The 25,021-nt window shown below is 49.0% G+C and overlaps 1 protein-coding gene across 1 annotated transcript; it reads right to left on the bottom strand.

Moving 5' to 3' along the window:
* Positions 1 to 18,582: 18,582 nt before the first annotated feature.
* On the bottom strand, positions 18,583 to 23,872 carry HHEX (hematopoietically expressed homeobox). Its single transcript, XM_040607143.1, has 4 exons — positions 23,461 to 23,872; positions 21,735 to 21,913; positions 21,475 to 21,525; positions 18,583 to 19,823 (listed from the first exon to the last, which is right to left on the bottom strand). Exons 1-4 carry the CDS (start codon positions 23,837 to 23,839, stop codon positions 19,590 to 19,592), a joined length of 843 nt encoding a protein of 280 aa, XP_040463077.1. The 5' UTR covers positions 23,840 to 23,872; the 3' UTR covers positions 18,583 to 19,589.
* Positions 23,873 to 25,021: the final 1,149 nt, after the last annotated feature.

The following is a 25,021-nucleotide window of genomic DNA, read 5'->3' as shown; positions in this document are numbered from 1 at the left end:
GTTTTCACCTGTCAAAAACTTCCAGTTGATAATCTAGTTATTTATAACACATGCTTAGTTTTAAAAAAAGGTCTAAACTCTTCCTCCAGCAAGCTCCAAATAAGCTATGTTTCATTCCTCCAGACTCTGGGCAACGTCTACTGTCCTTTTTAAAAAAATACCGTGTACAAGAAAGACTCGGGCAGAACCGAGGCATCTAAAACCGTGTAATCCAGCTCCTTTCCCTGTCACTGGTGGCAAGTTTAGTTTCCCTGGCATTGACCCCATTGACCCCTGGCTGTGTGTGAGCGGGCAGGCCTTCCCCAGCGTGACCGCTCTTGCCTGCCTCAGCATAGTTTAGGTGTCTGGTCTCCCCAGTTGCCTAGGCGGCTCTGTGCAGGGGCTTCCCTTCTTTTCTTTCCTCCTCAGAGGCACTTCTAACCCCTAACAGAGGAGCTGTTCCATTGAACCAGGAAGTCGACACGCTCATCAGAACCAGGTATTTTGGCTGCAAGGATGATGCAGCAGAACAGCAGCAAGAGCAGCCACAGAGGACAGGGATGCCACTGCGTGACAGACCTGCGGGCTCTGGTGAAACATCGCTTTGCAGTCTCTTTGTGTTCAGCTCATTCAGAGGGGTTCACTGTGGACACGCATCTCTGTGGTCATTCATGTTCTGCCTTGGCAGACACCTTGAGGTAGGAGCAGTGGCAAGGATGGGACAGGTTTTTTGGAGGAGAAATAACCTCTGGCCTGGGCAGACATCAGTTCTTCATCACTTCCCAGACTCCAGGGGAACTCCAGTCTGGAGATCCTAATCAAGGAAGCATCTGGATGTCCGATTTTATGTTAGACAGCCTTTCCCAACTAGCTGCCATGCCAAGTGCTTCCTCTCTGTTCCTATACCAGGACGTGCATGAAACTGACCCATGACATTTAGACAAAATAAGGCCATAAAAGGGAGCTGAGCCATGTTAAAACCATTCACTGGGCATGGATTTCCATTGGAAGTGACATATGTCAGGACGGCTTTTCCCAGACAGGAACAGGAGCTGGAAATGTCGGCTCCAACATCTCATCACTGTCACAGGGTTTAGCAGTTGCTCTTTTTCTTTAAGCTTCCCACTCCATATAGCCCAGGCACAGGCACTAACAGACATCATGAGAGAAAATAATAACAATAACAACAACAACAATAATAATCTATTAATCATAGAACCTTATAAAATATAAAATAAACCCTGTAAGAGTAATAATTTCCTATGTGATTTTATCTTCTGAACTTTCCAGAGCTGGGGGAACTAGAATTTGGACAGATATTTGCTACAGCTTGATTTCAGATGCGTTAGCACGGATTCAGAATAAACAACCTAGAAACAACGGAGGAGCTTTGCGCTTCTACTACCATGACCAACAGCAGAACATAATCCACTGAAGAACATTCTGAGGCCAGACTTAGGCAACGCTTAGAAGATACAACACAACCAAACTTTCAGGCAGGAGTGCCTCCTCTGTGCCACAAACAATATATTAAAGGCAACTTCCTTAAATCGTTTCTGGAAAAAAAATTTAGGTCATAGTTACAGGCATTTCCCCCAGCATTTTCATCTTTGTTGTTTCAATCTTTGATAGTGTGGGAAGGAAATCAGACAACTTGTGGATATCGCTGCTGCCCTTCAATTCTACTGATAATAGTTGTGGAAACAGACACATAAGAATAACTTCCTGAATGAAACAATATTTAACGCATATAGAAGCTTTTGTTCTTGCGGCCTAGAGGATAAATAGTTTTACACAATTATAGTGACTTTTAAATGACCATAAAGAATGCCACTAGGATGTGTGAACACTCTCTTTTGGCGGGGGCGGGAGCAGCCAAATCAGGTAGGTTTTTTTTCAGACAGAAAGGACAAACAGATACATGGTAGCTCCATTTTTCTTAAGCCAGTTGTATCATAACAGGAAGTATTACTCATTCTAAATTTGATGTTGAATTATTTCACAAAAAACTACAATGACCAGTGGACAGAACTTTCTCCTTTTTATTTCTTAACCTTGAATAGATTTTTCAGGAGAAGAAGCCAACGCGTCATCAGCTGAAACACATTCAGTCATAGGACTGAAGACACAGGGCTTTGATTTTCCTGCCCACAAAATTATAGAAAATCTACATGATTTTGTTTGACTCAAACATAAAAAGAAGAGAAACTCCTGAGAAATATATCTGTCCCAGCAAAATGGTAAAAAATACAAAACAGTTGAGTTCCCCCAAGTGATTAGACTTTATACTTCTGTAAGACAGTAATAACATGGGAACATAAAAACAGCCATATCAGGTCAGACCAAAAGTCCACATAAATCAGTATCCCTCAGCATTTACCTACTCTGCTGGGTAATTAAGGAACAAAGCAAGAACAAAATGCATAAAAAACAGAGCAAGATGAAACAGCCTCTTCGAGCTGTACACACTTACCTATTCACTTCACCAGAAATGCTACAGGACAAGAACCTATCTGCTGCTCCTCCCAGGTCTCCAGCAGGAAGGCAAAGGAGCCAGCTGGGCCAGAGGAAGTAAATTAAGAACAAAGAGATGACAGGTGTTTCTTATTTTTGTTCATGGTAGGTGAGTAGTAGGCTTGTCATTTCCTGAGACAGAATTCAGACCATGATTTCTAAGAAATCATGGGGGTTTTAACTTTATTAAGCTTAGCTTTTCCTTCCTCTGTGCTGGAACATGAGGGTATTAGATGCTCATACTTCACCTGTACTGTGTATTTAGTGATTTATTTTCTAGGGTACCTGGTTGTGACCTTGCTCATATTAAAGTGTTATCATTACACCTCTCTAATTTTAAATCAGTACAAAATGGGCAGTTCTGATGTTACACAATGGGCTAAAACCCACAGCATTTTCTCCTTCCAAGCCAGTGTTTAACGTAGTTATCCAACACATCTGAACAGGATTACCTGAGTCTGACGTTGACCGGAAACAAAGCATGCTCATCGCTTTCCCAGAATTTTAGTATGTATATGCAGTATTTAAAATTAAGCTTATTTTATTCAGTTTAGTAGAACAGTTATTTCTGCTCTGACTGGCAAGGTTAAGAAAAGTCTTTGGCCTTTTTATGTCAGGCATGACAAATTTGAAGTACAAAGACTGTAACTCCCATCACTCTGCACACCTTGCCTAGTTATTCACCCTAATTCTAGCTCTAGTAGCATCTGATATTTAAAAAATTAAATACAGCAAAAATTAGACCTGCAGAGTTCAATCTACAGTTTTGAGGTACTTCACGCCATATCAGAGGACCCTACTAGACCTCACCATGTAACAAAACCAACATGGTTTATTTCATTTATTTCAGCCTAAGATGACAAGGGCATAATCGTATCTGTCTCTCAGTCCTCCCAGCTGCCTGGGTAAACAGTAAGCATTCACAAGGCTGAGGCATGTGGGCACCAGTGTCTCTCAGTGCTTAATTAGAAAAGCAAAGTAAAAATAACTCCTCTGCATTACATGGATTGGCTTTAAAGTCTGAACAGATCTGAGTGTTTTTTAAATTAAAATCTGTACAACAGCCTGATGACTGCTTCTTTACTCTTTCTGAGTATGCCTGAGACTATAACCTTAATCTAGGTTTATAACCTTAATCTAAGTCTTAATCTAAGACTGCCTCTCCTTTTGATTTTCTGACTGGAAGACTGAGCTGTGTTATAACAGGGATGAGACACCACTGACAGTCACGTTTCCAGGAGCAGGCCAGGGTGGCTTTGTCCACCACTGAGGCAGGGAAGGATTTTATTCTGATATTCAGTGGATGCGGTTAGGTCAATACCAAATACTTTTGACAATCTCATCCTAGTCAGGGTATTTCATCTTCTGTTTTGCTCTATTAAGTGAGTACGCAGAAGTTTGCATTTTGGTACTGCACTTGCCCCATCTAAATGGCATTTAGCCCAAATAATACACTGGCCAACCAACATGCTGGCCCATCAGATAAGAAGTATCCCACCAGCAGCTGGGGTTGTATGGAAAATGAAAGGGGACAAGGAGTGGAAAAAGAAGCCGTGTGACTTTAGTGCAGTTCCTTTTACCCCCTCCAGTGATCTAAATAAAGGAGACCATGATGCCTGTGTGAACAGGAGTACGCACAAATATGTCTGACACTCCTCCCACCTTCTAGTGGGTCTTACTAGCAAAATATTTGATGAGTTAGGAGAGTTCTTCCTGCCTTTGATTTATGGGGTTTTTGGGTGCCTCCACCCACAGCATTGTCCCATTAAAGCTGTGGCCAGGGCAGCCCTAAGGACTATGCATGTGAACAGGAGCATCTTTAGCAAGTTAGAGGACTTCAAAGCACAAGCTTCAGCATCTCTGTTAACAAGATGAAAACTATGAGTTCCACTGCTCTGGAAAAGTCAGAAAATTGAGAAAAGTACATTTGTTCTACACATCACATAGGTTTTTATTTGCATTCTGATTCTTTTAGTTCTTTAGCTGCATATTTTCTAATTTTTCTTTGATAATATGACAGTTACAGGGTCTTTGGACTTTCAAAGAAAGCTCAGATTATCACACAACAGCAAGAACCGAGGCTGAAAATGAACTCTAAAACCTGGTGCAATAGACAGTGCACTACGAAGAGTTGGCAACACCTCTGTTGTGCGACCCTGGGCAAGTCTGTGCCTCTTTGCTGCCTTTGCACTGAGTAAATAGATGCCAGAGGGGCAACTCTCTGTGTACCAACCTCACATGTGAAAGCTGCTGAGACAGTGAGATCACAGAGACCTTTGCTTTGGTGTCATCATCCTGGAAAGACAGAAGTACTGAATCAAAGGCGTCAGGTCTTTCATGTGAATAAAGTGCTGATCCCACAAGCTCGGAGGCCCCTGCTGCCTGGCACCGCTGAGCACGGAAGAGCTGCCTGCATGCCAGGTCAGCAAACAACAGGGGCTGTTCCAGTGGTCCCAGAGGCTGATGCCACCTCTGCAGGTTCCCACGAGAACGTTAACCTCTACACTAGCACAGGTGCCGACCTCAACCCACCACAGGTAATTTTGCCTTGATAATGACCAAGTAATGAATTATATTAGAGAATCGGTAGCTCTAGCTGGTAGAGCTGGTGCCCAGGAACAAGGCAGCTACCCTGACTTGTCAAACACATACCAAGCAAGTTGGCGTAGGTAAGAGGGAAGCTCTTTTTATTGCTTTTAGATGCACAGATAGCTCCTTTTCCTAGCCAGAAGGGGACTGCACGACTGCTCCCCACCCCCCGAGCATCTTTTCCCCTCCTCCTAGGCCCTGCAGGGAGGAAGGGCTCTCTGTCACCCCCCCACACCACTGCCACATCCAGCTAGGGCAGAGCCTCTGCACCCTGGGGACAGCACAGAGGACGGAAGGGTGGGCCCAGGGAAGGAAGGAGTGGGTGGACTGCAAGTAGCACAAATACGTCTGATTCTCCTCCCACCTTCTAGTGGGTCTTACCAGGGAAATTGTTTTATTTCCCCATCTTCTGCTCTCCCCAAAGCAGAGGGAGATGTTTAAGCCCTGTTGCTGAAACGGCCACTGGTCACAGTGAAGGATTATCATACCCTCAGGCTGGTGATACCTGAACACTATCAGCAAGGACAGGACTGGCCAGGAATAGAGATAAGTGGCAAGTGAAGTTCTTAAAACAGATTATGTCCTCAGGTTTTGGACGTGTCCATAGAATATAAGCTGTCAGTGGTGGAACTGTTTTTCCTTCTGTTTTGTTGGGGGGGTGGGGGGAATTCAATCATGCCTGTAAAATAAAAAGCATTGTTTTCAATCTCCTGAGCAGCTGATTTGCCACACACTTTCCCTGCCAAAATCCAGTCATCAAAGGTAAATGCTCATTTTACTTATGCAGATGCTGAAGCTGGCTTCAATGGCATCAACTGAAAAAAAAGGGAAGAATAGGCAGGATGAGTTGTGCTCTTTCCAAGTCAGTGGCTTGATCATCCTTGCACCTCTGGAGGCAGGGCAAATTTAGGTTTGGCTTGAAATTCTGCAATTCATTTCATTTATGAACATAAAAATGTGATTGTGAAAATTATTGTAAAACAGGTTGTAAAAATGTGCCAGACTTCCTAAATAGACACACATTCCATACTTCTAATGGAGATGCTACACTGAATGCGGAGTCTACTGTGCAACTAACTCCGTGATCACCCCGCAGAGCTCAGCCTTCCTGCAGGAAGCCATGCGCCTGCCAGTGCAGGTGAGGGACCAAGCTCTGGTCTGGTTACAGACATGTGGCCGCATGTTACAGCAGCCCTTCTTGCTGCTCTTTGTCCATGACAGTATTGCATTTGTCTTTTTATTACTATTTTCCCAGTTTTGGTAAAACTAGTAAAGCTCTCATTCCCTAAGCAGAGCCTGACGAAGTGAAAGGTATCACAGGAGAAACAGAAATCCCCATCTCTTTTTTAACTCCTTGGGCTGTCACAGCTATACCAGAAGTGCTGCAGCCCTCTCAGTGGGTCAGTGACATCATATCCACGTCTAAAACCAAGAAGAAAGAAGGATGTGAATTAGAAATCAATGATAAATGGTTTTGTTGCATTTATAACGAAACTTGATGTAATTTGGACTTCACAAGAGGAGTGTAGTGCAACTTTTTTATAACTTGAGAATCTGCCCTGTTCTGGAGGCATTTTGTACCTGGGCTTCCACCATCTCAGACAATGTCAGTGGCTTTTGCCATCTCAAACACATCTATAGTTGGGCCTGTGAGTATATCAGCTCTTCCCGGTGGAAATGGCAAGTAACAACAGATGTCAGTAGGACTAATAACATTCCCAGTGCAGATCTCCTGAGCCCAGGGTACTTGGTACTGACGTATATCCACATTGTTTGTAAGAGCTGGGCTGCAAGGTAACATGTTGCCCATTCCCATATGGAGAGGGTTTTAGAGCTAGAGGATCCTCTGGAATCACCTTATCTGGTCAGCAGAGGCCATATAATTTGGTCCATTTCAGCTTTGCCATTTTGTGTGGAAAACCCTTTTTCCTGATACCTGTTGACAAAAAAAAAAAAAAAATGCCCAAGCAAAGAAAAAAAATCCCTATGGAAAAGAAACTGAAAATAAGGGAAGAAATGGAAGTCCAGAGGTAGTTTTAACTCCAGCTTCAGCTACCTTGACAGAAAGAGTGCAGTATTTAGATACCTCTTGGCCACTTTGTCAATGTTAGTTATTTTTGTACCCTCAAAACCTGATTTATAGTTTGGAACTTATCTACTGTAATACAGCCAAATGAACTTTAAAGATCAACCTGTTATAAAATGACCAAACCCAAAGGTTTTAAGGAAACGACAACTGACCCCTCTCCATAGCAGCACTGTGCTACAAGAAGCAGCTGTAATGGCATAAATGGACCATTTATCAACTTTCTGCCAGGGACTGACAAAATCATGTCAAATGAGGCATTAACACCCTAGTTTTGAAAACTGTGATAAATACCAGCTAATCTACTGGCATAATATATAATGAGTCAAATATTTAGTTTTGCTTTAAATCTAAATCCAACATTAGAGCATTTCCTCTAGGTTAAAAAGGATAAAATGTAGATGTTATTTTATGCTCCAGTTCCCACGTCTAATTAATGTTCAACATTTGGAGCTGTTTCTGACATTACAAATGTATTAGTAAATATGCTGAGGAAAGGGGGGAGGCACAAGGGAAACAAGTGCAAAACCTATATGCTTAATTCATATTCTTCCATTTGCAGTAGCTAATATGTTATTGCAGAGACTATTTGCAGACACTTGCCCTGCCAATGAGCAGCTAACTTCCCTGATTGCTTATATAAACAGTCTTCTAGATCTGGAGGCAGACGTTGTAAGAGAGCACATAGCTAATTTAATTTTAGCATCATTAGAAATTAAAGGCAGGCCATTAATAGATTCACAGTAAACCTTGGCTAGGCAATATAAGCATTGAACGATATGACTATTAAAAGCCTTAATATTTGTGAGTGATCACATGAAAATATTTGTCAGAAAGTTTGTTCTCTTGGCAATAAGGTGTACCTCATTAGAGAAAAGGTTACTACTGAGATAAAATAAAACACTTCAATGTTTTTATATAATGTATTACTGATCTTAATGGGCATGAGGAAACTCTGCTTTTAAATGTATACATATTTATAGGCTAGTTAATTACCTACTCATATCTAGAAACAGAATGAGACAAATCCTCACAAATCTCTGAAGTATCTTCAGTCATTACGCATTATATTCCCAGCATTATGCTTTAGCTGAGTCTTGAAAGGCTGAAGTTTGAGAAATGTGTTTTATGGTCAAATACTATGACTTCAGACTCTTGTAGTTTCAAAATGCACTGCACTGTCATTTCTCCTTTTCTAGAGAACATGTTTTAGAAACTTACATGCAACCCAGCTGGGTAAGACAGCATGATCGCAACTCAAATGAAAAAGGAATGAAAGACACAAAATAAGTAATCACCTACCGCCTTCATTTTAGGAAATGTGTTGATTTATTGATTAGGAAAAAGGTCTCTCTCGGCTAACACTCCTGGCTAAGCCTGTAATTTAAATCAATATTAAGTGCAACATGCACAATATGGTACAGCTCATGCTACCAGAGAAACAGTTCTTCATATTCTGAAAATAAACTGAAAAAAATCACTGAAAATATATGCATAAGAAAGAAAAATAAAACACAAAACTAAAGGGATCTTAGAAAGATGGACTTCAGAATTAAATACTTACTATATTCAAGAAAATTACACCCCCATTGTCCTCTACCATTCTGTTCTGCAAAAGATGCTTGTAAATGTATAGCTGTGGACCAGCATGTGACCTTCAGGGTGGCAGATGAGGAGATCTTTGGCATTTAAGAAGCTGCATGCATTTTAATGCCAGTCAAAGAACCCACAAGCTGTTTACCAACAGCAGCGTGGCAGCCTCCGGTGCATGGTCTGCCAGGGGAGGAGACCACGTGCAGAAGTGATATTCTTATACAATTCACTCTTGGTGGGTAGCTGCTTTTATTCAGTTTCCTCAGTTTCTTATCTCAAAACCACAAAGACCTTAAGCTGAACGATAGTTCAGAACACTTCTGCAAATACTTGGCCCTGGCCACTTTCCTGAGCTGCCTCTTCCCAGAGGTTCTCCCCACAGGACTTCCCATAGCGCAGGGCTCCGCGCAGAGGAGCGCTCCCAGGCTCTCACTTCCACCAGGACGGCTCTCCCGGCCCCCTTACCAAGTAGGAAGTCAACCCACTGTTGACAGCAGCTATCACCAAGAAATGCCTTTGAATCAGTGTTTTAAATGGTTTAATCGTTCCTGTAAACAAATCACAGCCAAATTTGCCATCATTCCAGAAACTGCAATGGTAAAACCAAGTTGTACTGGCTCTCCCCGCTCTGAAAATCAGTGTGCGCTATTTAAACCTGAGAAAGGCCTCAGTACCCTTTTGGACAGACACGTTGATCACAATAACGCTGGCACATCAGACTTCCCTGGCTTGACAGGACAAGTGAGTTATGGAGTAGCTCCACACAGCTCTTACTCTTTCTGTCCAGTTCCACAGTCAATACAATGTGGTGCAGGGCTGAGATCTTCCTCACCACACTCCAAAAAGGCAATAGCCAGTCTAAAAAAACAGGGGAGGGAAGCCCTAAACAAACCAGACCCTGAGTAGTTTTGCAGTCTGAAAGACCTAAATCTTATTGATTATTATCTTATTGAAAAGTATTTTTTGTCTTTTTCATGCCACTGTGTGTGTCACAATATAAAATACCTTCTGGCACCCTACTGTAACATTCAGGAAGAATTCCCTGTGAATGCCCTAGAATTGCGGTCATAATTTATATCAATGCCTTGTACAGAATCTGGTTGTCAATTTATATAACCTCAAAATGCAACACTAGCAGTTTCATTTGCCTTGCACCTTACACTTCAGGTACCTAAAAACATAAGTAACAGACATGCAGGTAGTTTGGGAGCTACTGACACATGGCAACTTAAAGTTGTAACAGATAACTATTGGAAGGTAATAATGGTATTTCCTGAGAGGTCTGGAGGCGTGTGCTCTAAGGCTGGGGAGCTGGTACCTTTCTTTGTCAGTGCTATGTGCTCTTGTTCCTTCTTCATATTTTGACAGTTGTCTTTGACTCCAAAGTGACTGTGAGTGGTACACAGATTGGCACAGAACCAGAAACACCCTCAGTGGGAATAGCCCCAAAATCTGGGAAGCCCTGGTATTACTGGATTTGTTCTAAATTATTTCCCAACTGCTACTATCTACCATTACCCCTTTGTGAAGGGGTGGGGATGAGGGGGTCAGGGGGGCAGCAATTCTTCCTTTGTCTCTCATTCTGGAACTTGATTCATAATCTCTTGTTACATCTTTGCACCAAGAGGAAAACATGCCTGGGTCCTTCTGAGAGTTCATCAAATTCTTGTGACTGAAGTCACACTGCTTGCAAGAATGAAGAAATGAATCCCCGACTCCTTCTCCTGCAGGGAAACCAGCTGTCTTTCTATTAATTGGTCTAAAAACAAAACAAACAAACAAAAGTACACAAGGAAGCAGAACTCCTGCCACACAGGTTTTGGAAAGGGCTTCTGGCATTACTGTATAACCATTGACTGATCACCTGCCTTTTCTGGGACAGTCATCCTGCACAGTGAAAATGTGTTAACCTGCAAGACTGTGCTCATGGGATGTTTGGAAAGATGTAAAACGTCACACATGACTAGCAGGGCTTACGTCAGTACCATGTGCACCGTGGCATATAGAATCTGGGCGGTGCTGTGCAAAGCCCACTACCAGCAATTCATTACTATAAGGCCAGACACAGGACGAGTCGTCCTTGCTGCTCCAGAGTCTCCAGAGCACCATCACCTTGTGTGCTGCCATGCCAGCATCTATAGAATCTTCACAGAACAGGGCTCCTTCCTCCGCAGGGATGCCAAACGCTGTCTTGGTTTACATTTATCCTTAAAACAACCTCTGGTTTGTGCCAGGCACTGAACAACTTCTCACATAATATTTGAAACAGCTTTAATGGCAAGAAATTGTGATTTTCTCCTTCTGTCTTCCACTCCGTTGATGAAGTTTGAATATTTAGACAAAGCCTTAAAATATTTAGAAGTTTACAGTTCATTTAAGCAAATGCAAACCCACATTTCCTATCCCTCTTTGTCTTTACATAGCTGGTGCAGGGTAGTCATTCAAGATCTCTCACATGGAGAAAGCTTGTTCGAATGCTAAAAATATCATCTGTTTACACTTGTAAATCACCATTAGCAAATGATTTTCCTAATGCTTTAGACAATATAGTAGCAAAGTGCAGCTGCTTCAGCCAGAATGGTATTTTAGTGATTTTTAAGAACTTAATGAGATCAGGTAATTGACTAGTGAAGCTAAAAATTTTACCTTCAATTAAACAATCAACAGCTCCGTACATCAACATAATCATCTTCACCCCTCCAGCTCTCTGTTATCAAATCAATACGCGGGTAGCAGTTGTCTAAGAAACCACTTCCTCTGTGCTTCTAAACCAGTGTTCAGGACCCATTTTAAAGCATTTATTCAATCAGTCTGGTGTAATTTGCAAATAATGGAAAGTATGTAGTAATGCAGATTCCGTAAGCAACTAAGGAAAAATAAGGCCTTAATTCATTTGTTATTTAATGGCATTATTTATCCTACATTTGTTCTGGTGCAACCAACAAATTACTTAATACTCTACATTTTAAAGTATCACCACATGTGCTTCAGTTGGCAGTGCTAGCTGTATTGATTATATATACAGGAAATAAGATTGTACAGATCGTGGTTATGAATCACACAACTGATAGTTCAGATGACAGTCACAAGGCAAAAATATCTTTGAAAAAAACTGCACAAGAACATAAAATAATTTTTTCAGGAAACCCCTTCCAAGGGCTATATTACAACACAGCAATCTCATTTTGGAGTTGTTGATAATGAACCAATATAAACTGCCCTCCCTGGCCACAACTATGAGTGTAAGATGTTTATTACTTACTTGAAGCATACGGAACTTCTGGAACTTCTGCTGTCTTGCAAAAGATTCTGAAATCGAGCAGTCCTATCCCACCGCACATTACCTTCAGAGGAGTTCTGGTGTTGTGTCACCCACAGGCATCTGTAGCATAATTCTGTTCCCTAGCAAAAATGTTTGTTTCCATCTGCAAGTAGCACATATTTTCTTACAGCAAAAATATCAGGCAATGGTTAAAAAGGGAAAAAAGCTGCAGTGCAATGTGGAGATGGGAAATCAGTGACCATCCAGTGTAAAGTTTTTTTAAATTAAGGCATAAATGTATTCTAACATATGCTGATATTCACCACCTGCACTTCCTGCGAGTAGGCACTGACTGCCCAGACACTCCCAAAGGTTTGGGGCCAGGGGGGCACAGCTGGTGGAGCAAATCAGTGCTGAGCATGAACAATATTCATTATGAGAGTAGTGCTGGCAGAAAATGGGTGTCTTTTATTCAGCTATTGCAGCATCAGCATTGTCTTCTTATACCACAGTATGGGAAACTGTGAACAACATGAAGACTACCTGCACGCAGTTCTGACCACATTTTCAGAAGCAACTAGTAATCTGATTGAGTTCAATCCTCAGCTTTCCAAGAAGAGTTACTGTAAAGGGGCATGGTTTTGGGGAATTGTTGTACGTCTCCTGCCTGCTCACAGAGACGAGATCCAGGTGGCAGAGCTTGCCAAGACCAGCCGTCTGAATACAATTAGGCTGCTTCACTGGGGGTAAGATGCTCGTAAAGTGGTGGGAGGGGAGCGTTATTGCACCAAGGAGATAATATTATACCAGGAGCAATACCGATGGCTGAGCTAACGCTGCCTGTGTCAGCCTCTAGAGCCAAAGCCAGAGAAATGCGCTTAGCCCAGCAGGGCAGACCCCATCCATCTCCTAGGGGATGGGCTGACTGCCAGGTTATGCCAAAATCTTACCGGGTGGGAAAGTACACTCTGGTCCCTGCCAGACTGCCAGGGCAGTCTCTGCACTTTACCCAAAACAATCATTTGGCCAATTTGTCATCTGAAAAACCAGAATAAATTCCTGGTATCTCCACTGCCTGCACCAGGATGACACTGGGGCTGCAGAGCCACCATCCTGTCCTGCTCTCTTTGCCTCTGAGCCCCTGAAGCCTCTTCTACTCACAGCACAGCTCCTTCTCAGCTGTTTCCACCCTGAATTACACAGCCCTGTGTTTGTTTTCAGCCAAACAGAGCAACTCGTTCACAGTTCCTGCCCAGATCTAACTGGCACTGACATGCCAAACTAAATCCAGTGTCTTACTAGCCAAGGAGCCCAGAACCAACCAGCTAAACTTCAATTAGCAAAAGTTCCTCTGGTGTGCCAGCAGAGCTCCAACACCCATCAGCCAAAAGGAACCAAATCAGTGCAGACCTTTTCTTTAAAGTGTTACCATCCTTTAACTGCTTACACTAACTTGGGCTATTTTTATTCAAGGTAGGTTTGGAAAGGGCTCCCCTGGCAGAACTGAAGGGATCTGGTGATGGCTGCGGGCGCCAGGTCCCTGGAGAGTAACCTCAGCTGCTGGCCCAGCCTTTTGCAGAATTGGGTCTTTCTATACCTTAGGTCTACAACAGGTCTGAGTTGCTCTCTGATTGACTCTGTGTGCTAGATGAGGTTTCTGGCTGGGTAGGAGGCTTCCTTCTTACACAGAGAAGGAAGTGGAAGAACTGATGTGTGTAAAGCCAAGTTACTTCTTCCCCTTTTAACCTGTGATCTTTATCCTGACAGCTACAGTAAGTCATTGAGATACAATTGCATGGTAGTGGACAGTCTTGACTCATTTTAAAACAGCTGCATCCTCATATGGGTGTATCCCAGGGCAAATGCCCTCTTTCAGTATGTCTAGACTAGGATAAAAGTTGTGTTTTAAAAGATATTAGCTAACGCAGCTTGAGTAACACATTTTGAAACCTTGCATAGATAGGACAAGTCAAATGCTAAAAGGTGTTAAAAAGTGTTTGCTAAGTCATTCTAAAAATACAACTTTTATACCTGTCTAGACAACGACAGAATACCTTTTAAAATGACACACCACGCTCATGGGAAGGCCCACTGCGACAGCCAGGGAGAATTATAGCATAGGAAACTATCAATAAGAGGTTTCTCTACATAGGTCTTCAAAGCGATGGTACAGATTGACACGTGGGGAAACCCTGAAGGCCTTGTATAGACAACAAGAAAAAAAAGATCCTTTCAGTAGATTTAGTTCAGTCAGGCCTTTTTTTTTTTTCAAAAGCAAAACCTACTATAAGTCTACTAAAATCATCTTCTGCTCAGTTTTAGCAGGTCATAGTCTGGGCTCCTGGCTGACTGCTAAAATCATGTTAAAGGTATTGATGTCTATGTGTTTATCAGACGGGATTTTTAGTCCTTAAGGAAGCTTGATTGAATTAGGTCTCCTGGAAATGGCCCCTTTCCTAAGGCTCGTGAGATGGCAGCTCATTTTCCATGCCCATTCTATCCTTTGACCCAAATAATTTGCCAAAATTGTATCAACAAATGCAAAGTTCAATCTCTCTCCAGCATTAGTATTTCCAGCTGACTGTGAGCACCGGCTCATTTCCTACAGGCCACCAGGCAGCAATTGCTTTTGACTTTAACATCGTTTTTACTGAAACGTACTCAGACAAAACCCTCAATCTAATCTACTCCTTTAAACAGCTACTTGAAAATGTCTAGCCCCCATGTATGCACACATACCCATCGTAATAATTGTCTTCTACGAAGTCAGCAGATAGATTCTGAGTCATTAATACATATCCTCACACTGTTTTGCTTCGACCATGCTGACTGGAGAACGAACGAGTTAGAGTAACTGTTTCCCAGAATTGTACTAGCATCTTTGACATCTTAAACAATACTTTCAGGAAAGAAAACAAAAAATTAAAAAGGAAAAAAGTCACTACCACAACTGAAGAACAAGCATGAACCCAGACTCTCTGACCATTTAATGTCAGGCCCTTTTTTATGGGGAGGGGAAGACTATTGGTTCTATTTATTATTAAGGCTTAATGACATGGGTGGGTATCAGTCTGGTAGGAAAAAAATCTACATCTCAATTAGTCCCATTAGAGATTATGCCTTTATGACATGGGCGGGTATCTGACATCCAGGGGAAAATTCATAAGTCACCAACTCATTTGAAAAAGTCCACTAAATAATAATTTGCTGGTATAACTCCCAGTGACCGAGATAAAGAGTCTGGACTTACTGGAGATTCCCCGGTTTTAGTAGTTATTTGTCAAAAGCTCTCAAACAACAGAGTTATGAAATGAGGCAACTTAAGTTATCATGATGAGACTTTTTCAAGATTGTGTCAAGTTTTTTGGCCTTGGTGTGCACCACCTGAGGCACTTTAGGAATACACATGGCTTTCCTGTTTTGAGTAAGTAGGAAGAAAACAAATCCCCTGTGCTCGCCAGGCCTGCCATCCACAAAGTTGATGATTCAGAACAAGACAGGGACTCCATAGTTGGCAAAGGCTCTTTGGTAAGCGGTTGTTGTCACCTACAGACCTGGACAACATCTTTCTGCCCTTGCTAAGCCCAAACCACCATTAAACGGGAACGGGAAGTTGATCTGAATCAGAGCAGCATGCTCTGACCTGCTGCTGATGCTTATTTTGGGTTTTCAGTGCTGCCCTCCTTGAAACTTTCTCATGTGCTAAAATAATGTCTTTAAAAATCTTTTTTGTTGTTGTTGTATATGCATAGCTGAAAGACAATAATACCCATGCGCAGATTTTTTTATCTGTCTGATTTTTCTGTCCTCTGTGAAGAAGATATCTAATAGCAGATTTCTTCGGGGCCTAATATAGTTTATTGTTGCCCATTGTTGCCAAATGGTAAACCCTCCATTTATCCGATATGACCAGCGGAAGGTCCTTTTAAGCGAAAGCAAACTATCAGGAGCCCTAAGTTATTATTTCCTATTATTGTGCAATAAAAGAGGCTCTGGCCGTGTCACTGTGAAGGATTAAAGTGTCCGGGATTGCAAACACCATGCAATCGCTTTCCTCCTCCCCCCGCCCCCTCCCGCCGCACAAGCACTCGTGGCTCCCCCGACGGGTGCAACCAGGCTGCCCCACGCGTGTCCCGGCCGCGGGAGCGTGTGCGGCTCCGCGCACCGACGGGGCGCCCGCCCGCTTCCACGGGTGCCCCCGGCCGCCCCTGGGGGACCGGCTCCAGCCGCAGCGCCGGCTCAGCCCGCGCATCCCGCTCCGGGCCACCCCGCGCTGTGCAAGGAGGCAAAGTACATTGGCGGCCGGGTCGATATCCTATTAGGCTGGAAACAGTTGTGCATATCAAAGGCCGACGAACCTGATGACTAAAAATATAAGTACCTGACCCGGAGGATTAATCACACACTGTCAAGCTGAAATTGGTGCAATTCTTCCAATCATTAACGTTTTGCTTACAAAAATGTGCTTTTCTGTTTGTTTTTCTGCTAAATGATAACCATTTTCAAGTTGAATCGGCTGATAAAAAAAGTCGAAAACAAGACGGGAGCTGTGCTGGAAAGGTCATACGTGCTAGTTCGGCATGAAATGGCCAACAAGCAAACAAATAGGAAAAATCAGGGTGGCACGGAAGGGGCTCGAAGGTTTTGTCCAACGGTGTAAAGTGCTTTGGCTGCTGTTCTGCCGAGAAGAGACTGGCCGGGGAGCGCCGCTCGCACATCGACCGTGGGCATCCCCACGCGGGTCTCCTCCGCTGCTGAAAGGGGCTTTGGGCACTAGGGGCGGCTGCCGGGGGGCTACCTCCGACGGGCAGCGCAGCCCGGCCCTGCCCGTGTGCTTACCGAGTGACACCCCTCCGCCCCGCGTGGGTGCGCGGAGCATCTGCACAGCCCAGCCTGGGTGACAGCGCTATTGTCACCTGTCCCGACACCCTGGAAATCCACATCCCCGGGCCGGCGGCTGCAGACGATGCCTCTGTGCGCCCCACCTGCAGGGAGCCGCCAGATCCCCCTGCCCGCCTCGGGAAAGCGCCCGGGTGTAGCGAGCGCGGCCCCCCGGCCGGCACGCAGGCCTGGCTCTGCTGCCACAGCCGCCACCCCCGCCGTCGCACCGGGCCGTGCGGGTCTGTAGGCGCGCTGGTCCCCGGCTCGCCCCGGCCGGGAGATGCCGGCATCGCCCCGCGTGGAAACGGGCTTTCCCTGGGCTCAGCCGAGGCCCTGCACCCGCCCCGCCCCCCTCCGCCGCCTGCCGCCCTCCCGTCGCGGCGGCTCTGTCCCACGCGTGTTCCCGGCCCCGCGCGAAAACACGACGCGCCCTGAAGAGGTAACGCCAGATTCGTGCTCCTTTTATTTCGGTGGGGACAGGCCCTTTCCCCAGCGCCCTTCGTCCTGCTCCGGGCACCCCCCGCCGCTCAGCCCCAGCGGCTCACGGCGGGCTGTCCCCGTCCCCGTCCGTCCCCGTCCCCGTCCGTCCCCGTCCCCGTCCCCATCGGGGCCCGAGGCCGAGACCCGCGGCAGAAACACTGAGGGAGGGAAAGGGCGGAGGATGGAGCCGCGCCGTCCCGCCGCCTGCTCCCGACGGTGATTTCCTCGCGTTGGGGCTCGATCCCAGCGCAAAGGCGGAGAAACGCCCCAGGGACAACCCTGGCGCGTCCCGGGGCTCCCATTGTCAAGGGTGGCGTTAAATTGGGGACCGGGTCACCGGGGGTGCCCGGCCGCGTCCCCCGCGGTAGCAGCCGGCGGGGCCAAGGGGGCAGCCGGGGGCTTCTCCCGGCTCCCAGCGTGCACGAACAGGGAGCAACGGAACCTCCCCGTTTGCTTCATGTTTTCGGGCCTCGTTCGTACCCGCAGTTTTAAAAGAATAATCCAAATCTAAAGCCACTCGACTATTCAGAAAACGCAGCTATTTATCGAAGCATCAACCCGCTTAGACGCGACGCCCCGGCTGCCCCAAGCCCCCTCCCCCGGCAGTGGAAACGGACACTTGCTGCTAAGATCCCCCCCGGGCACTAAAAGCCGCCGTGGCACCCGCCGGGGGCAGGTCCCGGTCCCCGGGGTGCAAGCTGTGGCACCTGAGGGGGGAATGCACCCTGCTCTGCACCCCCGGGTTCCGTCCTCCTTGCCCGCGCCGGCATAATTTCGGAGAAAGGCCGATGAATAACCACTGTTGACACAGGCGGGTCAGCGGCTGCCCCGGCTGGGGTCGATGCCCGGCCCGGAGCGGGCCCCGCTCCTCCTCCAGCCCGCGCCCCCCCGGCTCCCCCAGGGCCGGGGCGCCCCGGGGTGCACAGCTACGCCGCCAGCCGGGGTTCGCAGACCTGGCTTCCCGCCTCCCACCTCCGAGCCCCGTCCCCCAAAACGCGGGGTGGCAGGCTGAAAAACAGCAAAAAGATCAGCAATGAGGCCACGCAAGACCCCTGCAAGGCGAGGGCACCCGGGGGGCTGCAGGGTGGCGGGGACAGGGACCGCGCCGACATAAAAGCCCGATTACCACATGCCTGGGGCACTGCTGGGGGCGGGGAGGTTTGGGATTTCTCCTGCCAGTAACTGGACAGCCCGCATGGCAGGTGGTGCAGAGTTTTATTTCACAGGTAAGTCCATCAAAAATTAAATACCAGGTTTTGCCTTTTTTTTTTTTTTTTAACATTGAACAAATATGTACAAAATATGAACAACGTGAGGTATAAAACCGCAAGACTTTTTAAAGAAAACTAGTATGTACAGAAGCAGATATGGATACAATAGGCATTATCTTCCCATGGCTGTGTGGCTTGCTTATCCCCCACAGCTGATGCCAGTTTCTCTGCTGCAGCAGGGCCCTATCGCTCCCCGCATTTCCTACTCAAATACAAAAATCTGTAAAAAACAGCGCTAGAGATTTTCAAGGAGAAAAATATGGTTTGGGGTTTTGTTTCCTGCAAATGGAACCATCCAGATTGTGAGGCAAAGTCCTCCAAAAAAAGGCACGTTTCACCTCATGCAAGAGGGCAAATTAATCTGTCCAACAACTCCAGCTGATGAACGGAGGGGTATCTCAGTAGAGAGCACCATGGCAGGTAAAAGGGCGTGAGCATAAGGCACTTACTGGGATGGTCAAATCCATCCCTATTTCACAGAACATGCTTCTCTGCTTGCAAAGGACATTTAAATTAATCTATTTAAACTACATTTGTTTACATAGACAAAGGGCTTAGTCCTGCAATCCATACTCACGTCCACTCTAGCTAGAGAGGAGTTTTGCCTGATCACCAACAGCAGCTGATTCAGACCCCCGTGAGTAAGGACAGGGTGCAGTACTATATTCCAGTTAGAACATCAATTAATGTACAAATGTATCTTACAAATAATTAAATACAAACCATGTTCCTTTAACCAAATTAGAGATCTGCCAAAAAATGGACCGTTTGTGGAAAATATATCTTTCTCTGTTTATTATAAAACGAGTCTATTTGGTGTCGGCTTTTTTTTTCTTTCAGTGGAACAGTGTTTTCTCTTGTAGCATAATACTCTTCCAAGCCAGCCCCTGGTAAAGTGCAAGCCGAGTTAGGGTCCGCTCTCTGCATGGGGCCATTAGTGGGTAGGATTGTAATAGCCTTTATCACCTTCAATGTCCACTTCTTGATTGGAGTCATCGGAAACATCCGACTCCAGGTCCTCCTGTGAGGCTGGCGAGGGGGTGTATTGCGAGCCGTCCAGGGAGACCTCCTTACCCTTCTGTTCAGGGGTTGGGCAGCTCTCCGGCCTTTGGTCACTGTGACTGTCAGCACCTTCCACTTCTTCTTTTTTGGTGGCCTGGGGGTTCTCCTGCAATGAAAGAAGTCTGCTTTATACAGAAATATGGGCCACGGAGCCAGGAGGCCTGGGAATTCCAGCAGTGCTGGGTGGGAAAACCACCTTGGGTTTCTCGCAGGAGAAGGCAGGTGTCCCGCTACCTCCCTGGGCCTCCTGCCTATAAACCTGCTCGAGTGGGATGGGGCTGGGCAAGGGCTCAGCCGCATGCAGGGGGCTCGGCTCTGATCCCACTCCCCGGCAGCCACAGGGGCCGCTGCCATGAATAAGGCTCCTTGGCGATGGTTATCACAGCCACTTCAAAAGAGTCAGGAGCCGCCGGAGCCCAGGAACCTCTGAACTTTTGTCTTTAGCAAAGCAAATGTTTATTATGAGTCTACAAACACCGACACACAGCTTCCTTCTGCCCTGATCTTTCTTTAATTACACCCAACAGCAAAAGGAGGGAGGCCAAATCCATCAGTGGCCCAATAGCGAATGGGGAAAAATTAGTAATTAAGCTAAAACTCAACACTAAAACACCCACCATTAAAAAAACAAAACAAAACCCCGTTTCCGAAGGCAGGAATAGCCCTGTGTCAGCAGCAGTCGGCTGGGGAGCCCAGTCCCCTAAGGGGGCATGAAATGATACTCTTAAGAGAAAGCAGGCAGAGACACGTACCCATGATATAACCTTGAGGGCTCGGAGAAATGTATGTGACTGAATGAGAAGGAGGAAATGACTTAAAATGGCCGAGATCCCAAATGAGCTCTCCGGACACTCCGGCGCAGGTCGAGCCCTGCCGAGGAGGCACTGCTGAGGACCCAGCCTGCCTCTTGCCAGAGTAAAGGGATTTTATTTAAAAAATCAACTGAAGTACAGTTTAAACCTGGGGGAAGGTCACAGAACAATGCATCTAGAGTGTGGTACTGTGATTAGTCTTCTTATTATTTTTATATTAAAGGCCGATTTCCCAGTCCATGTAACTTGGCTGTCCATGTAACACTGAAGCTGGACTCAGGCCACAACGCAGGGATTTTTCACGAATCTTTGCACCAAGGGGCCTCGATCTGGCCAAGCCAGACAGGATCGGGCCCTCTGGGCCATTAAAAAAAAAGAAATTATCTGCTTGAGCCCGGTTTTTAAGGGAAAAGAAACCATTTCAACCTCCCAGCCTCATATGCTGTAACTATTTGCAAACGAAAAGTAAAAGCTACTCAGTTTTCCATGTGGCTCCTCCAAACAAACAAAGCGTTCATACCTGCCTCTCCCAAAGTTTGCAGAATACATCAACTTGTGTTTATTAAGAGAGGGCGATTTAAAAGACCGGTTAATATTCTTCTTCAAAACAACTGCCTAAGTCATTTACTGACAATTACTTATCTGCTCTGCGTTAATTGGCTAAACAACATATGGGTTTACAAAACAATCAGCGTGGAGTTTTAATAGGCAGTGTGTGAAAGCTGGGCATAATTGATATAGGAACTACATTAGGAGCTTTTAACGTTAGTGCTGCCTGAACGAGCCCTCATGGATTCCAGCATGACTATTTGTCTTTTTAATCAAGGTGAAGAGGTTAAACAGCCTTTCAGATGACTTCTGCATACAACCTGGAATAGGCGAGCACGGCGTTAAGATAAGACAATTAAAATACTTATTTCTATAGAAACGGAACCATCCCCGTACCTGCTTTAGACGCCTCCATTTGGCTCTGCGATTCTGAAACCACGTTTTGACCTGAGCAACGACAACGAGAGAAGGCACGGGGTAGTCTCGGGGCCGGCGAGCACCAGGAGCCTCACCCGAGCCACAAACGGTGATCAAGGCGGGGGGGGGGGGCCCTCGCCGGGCCGGCCGGGGCCCCGGGTGCGGCGCCGTCCAGGAGGGCCGGGGCGGGGGCTGCCGGCGACGGGGTGCGGGTCCCCGGGGCGCGGGCACGGCCTCACCTGCCTCTCGCTGAGCTGCAGCATCTTGGCCAGGCGCTTCCTCTCCGGCGGTGAGAGGTATTTCTGCGTCTCGAACTTCTTCTCCAGCTCGATGGTCTGGTCGTTGGAGAAGCGGACCTGCCCCCCTTTCCTCTTGTGCAGCGGGCGCTGGATGAAGGGGCTCCACAGCAGCGGCTTCCCTTCAAAGAGAAGCACAGCGCCGAGGGTCAGGGAGAGCCGCGGACACGCGTGCACAGGAAGCCCCGGCCCCAGCCCGGGGGTGCGCCCCGTCCGGGCCCGCTCCTTCCCTTCGCCCGCTCGCGTTCCCCCAGCTCCCCGGCTGCCGCCGCGCCTCCTCTGATTTTTCACCACCGCCGAACCGAGAGACCAGTTAAAGCCATTCTGCGGGCTTTGGCAACGTTTCCGTCAATGTGTTTCCTGTTGGTCTATCTCGCACAGAAAAAAAAGAGAGAAAGAAAAAGAAGAAAAGCCCTTTGCTTCCTTCTGCTCTTGCGCTGCGATACCCCAAAGAAACCGTCTCCCGGTCCCCGCAGCAAGTGCCCGGGGCCCCACGGAGCTGGGGGGGCGATGCGGCGACACGGGGGCGCAGGGACCCCACTTTCTTCGGCCAGAAGCGCCCCACGCCGCCACCGCCGGCCGTGGGGTGCCCGCCGGGCTCGGTGTGGGACACGGTGGTGCACGGCACGTCGGGGAGCCAGCCCCGCTGCCGAGCGGCAGCCGCGTCCCGGGGCCCGAGGCTCTGGCCAGTGCCACTGAGTCACTCTGTTTGTCTTTCTGTCTTGCTGCCTGCACGCTTTGAAATTCGCTGCATTGTTTTTCAAGATTTTGCTTGCGTCAGGCTTTAGTAATTCTGGTGCAAAACAGGCTCAAAAAATAGGAAGCAACTGGTTATTTTAGCTGTCATAAAGTCACATCCCACACAGAGGAAATGAACAATATCAGAAAAACGGATCCCGGCTATCAGAAGTCGAGTGTTTCCTGAATTTGTCTGTATTGAGGATGTCGATAAAGTAATCAGCAATGTGCACGACTCCCGGGGAAGAGCCTGCTTCAGGCGGCCAGGAAAACACTTAACAGCTTCTGAAACCAGATTTACTCCTATCGAGAGCTCAAGGTTTCCTGTATGAACGGAAAGGGTCAGCCTCTTTCACTGCGCGAATGTGGTGAGTCAGGGCCAGTTTTGCAATCACTCAGGACAAGTGCTGCAGCCCCCGCCGCGGGGCCGCTGCCTCGGCCCGGCCGAGAAGGGGCCGCCGGGGCCGCGTCCCGTCCCGTCCCGCCCCGCCCCGTCCCGCCGGGGAGCCCCGCGGTCCCCGGGGAGGGGAGCCGGCCTCCCGGCTGTTTTTCAAGTCATCCACAGGAAAAGGCTGAGAGATCTGCCATGCGATCTCCCAGCACAATTAAAACTCCCCACCAAAACCACATGCGACATTACTAAGGACACTCTCAGAGTCACTTGCTTGAAGGAAAACAAATCTGAGTCACCGCGGCCGCGCACTGTGGTCTCGCTGCCAGCGTCGGAGCGCGGCGCGTCTTCAATTTACTGTAAATCAGACGAGGGCCGGGGGGAGACGGGGGGAGCGCGGCGCGGCAGCCGGCGACGGGGGCAACCCTCAGCCTCCTCCCGTTCCACCCCCAGCCCCCGACGGCGGCGCGGACGGGACGGGACGGGAGCGGCGCGGCGGCAGCCGGGGAGGGAGGCCGGGGGTGGGCAGGCATGGCTTACCCAGGGGGTCCTGCCGGATCAGGGCGTGCGCGTAGTCGCCGACGGCGCGGGGGAAGGAGTAGAGGGGCCCGGCGTAGGCGCCGGTGCCGTAGGTGGCGGCGAGGTGGTGGGAGAAGGCCGGGTGGATGGGGGTCGGCTCGTAGATGGGGGTCCGGTACGGGGACACCAGGCTGGTGAAGGAGGAGTTGGGCGACGGCAGCGTCGGCGGCGGCGGGGCGGGCAGGGAGTGGGGGGCCGGAGCGGCGGCGGGGCCGCGGCCCAGGATGTCCTCGATGTAGAAGGGCGTGGGGTGCGCGGGCTGGAGCAGCGGCGTGGGCGCGTACAGCGGGACGCCGACGCTCAGGGCCGCCGGCGCCGCGCCCGGCGGCTGGTACTGCATGGCGCGGCCGCCCCCCGCGCACCCCCCGCGCCCCCGGCCGCCCCTGCGGAGAGCGGGCCCCGACCGCAGCGGCTGGGTGCTGGCACCGCCGCCGCGGGTTTCTCTGGGCTCGGGTTACCCTTCGATAGGTTTCTATTGGCGCGGGGCGGAGCCCGCGTGGTCTCTGTCCCCTTCCTGCCACGGCTCCGTCTAGCCAATGAGCCCGGCCAGGGAAGGGGGAAACCACCCCCCGCCGGCAAACGCTCCCCCCGCCTCCCCGAGCAAACTCCCCGCGGCGCCAATCAACCACCGGCGCGGCCCGGGGGAGCCCGGGCAGCGGGGCGCGATCCGCACCCGCCCGCGCCCCGACGGCATCGCGCGGGGGGTCAGAGGGCACGCAGCGGGGGTCCGACGGCAACGGCGGGAGGCCTGGCGCTGCCCCCGCCGGCTCCCGCGCCTCTGCCCGCGCACGGCACAGCGCCACCCGGACCGCGGGCATCCCCACGGGGGAGAGCGCTGACCCCCGCAGGGTGGCCCGGCCCCGGAGTACGGGCGGAGGCGGAGCAGAGGGTGCGCGCCCCCCGCCCCCCAACCCCCCCGGGGGCGCGCTGTGCTCTGCGGAGCTTCGGAGTGGCCCCGCGGGCGCTCGGCCTGGCTGCGGGCCGGGGATCAGGCGGGGAGCGCGGCCGCGGAGCGGAGGCCGCGCGTGGGCGGCGGGGCCGCGCATGGCCTCCTGCTCCGTGCCCGCGGACGGGGCCGAGCGCCCGGCGGGACGCGGACCGCTGCGGCACGATTTCCCGCCCAGCGCCTCGCCGGGCACCGACGGCGGGCACTGGCCGGTAACGGCGGGGCTGCCGCCCCCGGAGGGGTGGTGCGCGGCGCTGGGGATCTGCTCCCCGACAGCCCGGCCGGGAAGGCGGCCCGGCGGCCCGAGCAGCGCCACCTGGGCACCGGTCGGCTGAATTTTTGAAATCCCGCCGGCTCGCGCTCCCGGCCCCGGCCCGCGGCAGGTCTGCCCCTCGCCGAGCGCCGCTGCCGGCCGGCCGGGGGTGGGGGCCGGGAGGGGACAGCGACCCCCGCTCTCCCCCCGCCCCGGCACCCACGCGGGGACTCGCCCCGACGGCAGCGGTTGGTGCCGCCTCCTCCCCCGCCGTGGGAGCGGAGGCGGCAGGTGCCCCCCGCATGTCCACGGACCCCGCCGGG

This window comes from Falco naumanni, chromosome 9, assembly GCF_017639655.2.
Source record: "Falco naumanni isolate bFalNau1 chromosome 9, bFalNau1.pat, whole genome shotgun sequence".
Classification (NCBI taxonomy): domain Eukaryota; kingdom Metazoa; phylum Chordata; class Aves; order Falconiformes; family Falconidae; genus Falco; species Falco naumanni.
Note: the sequence above shows the minus strand (reverse complement) of the source record. Positions and strands in the feature narration are given on the sequence as shown.

Coding starts and splice junctions, on each gene's coding strand:
- HHEX (XM_040607143.1), bottom strand. CDS start 23,839: ATGCAGTACCAGCCGCCGGGCGCGGCGCCGGCGGCCCTGAGCGTCGGC. Junction 21,914..23,460: donor GATCCGGCAGGACCCCCTGG/GTAAGCCATGCC, acceptor TTCTCTTTGAAG/GGAAGCCGCTGCTGTGGAGC. Junction 21,526..21,734: donor TGCAGCTCAGCGAGAGGCAG/GTGAGGCCGTGC, acceptor GTCGTTGCTCAG/GTCAAAACGTGGTTTCAGAA.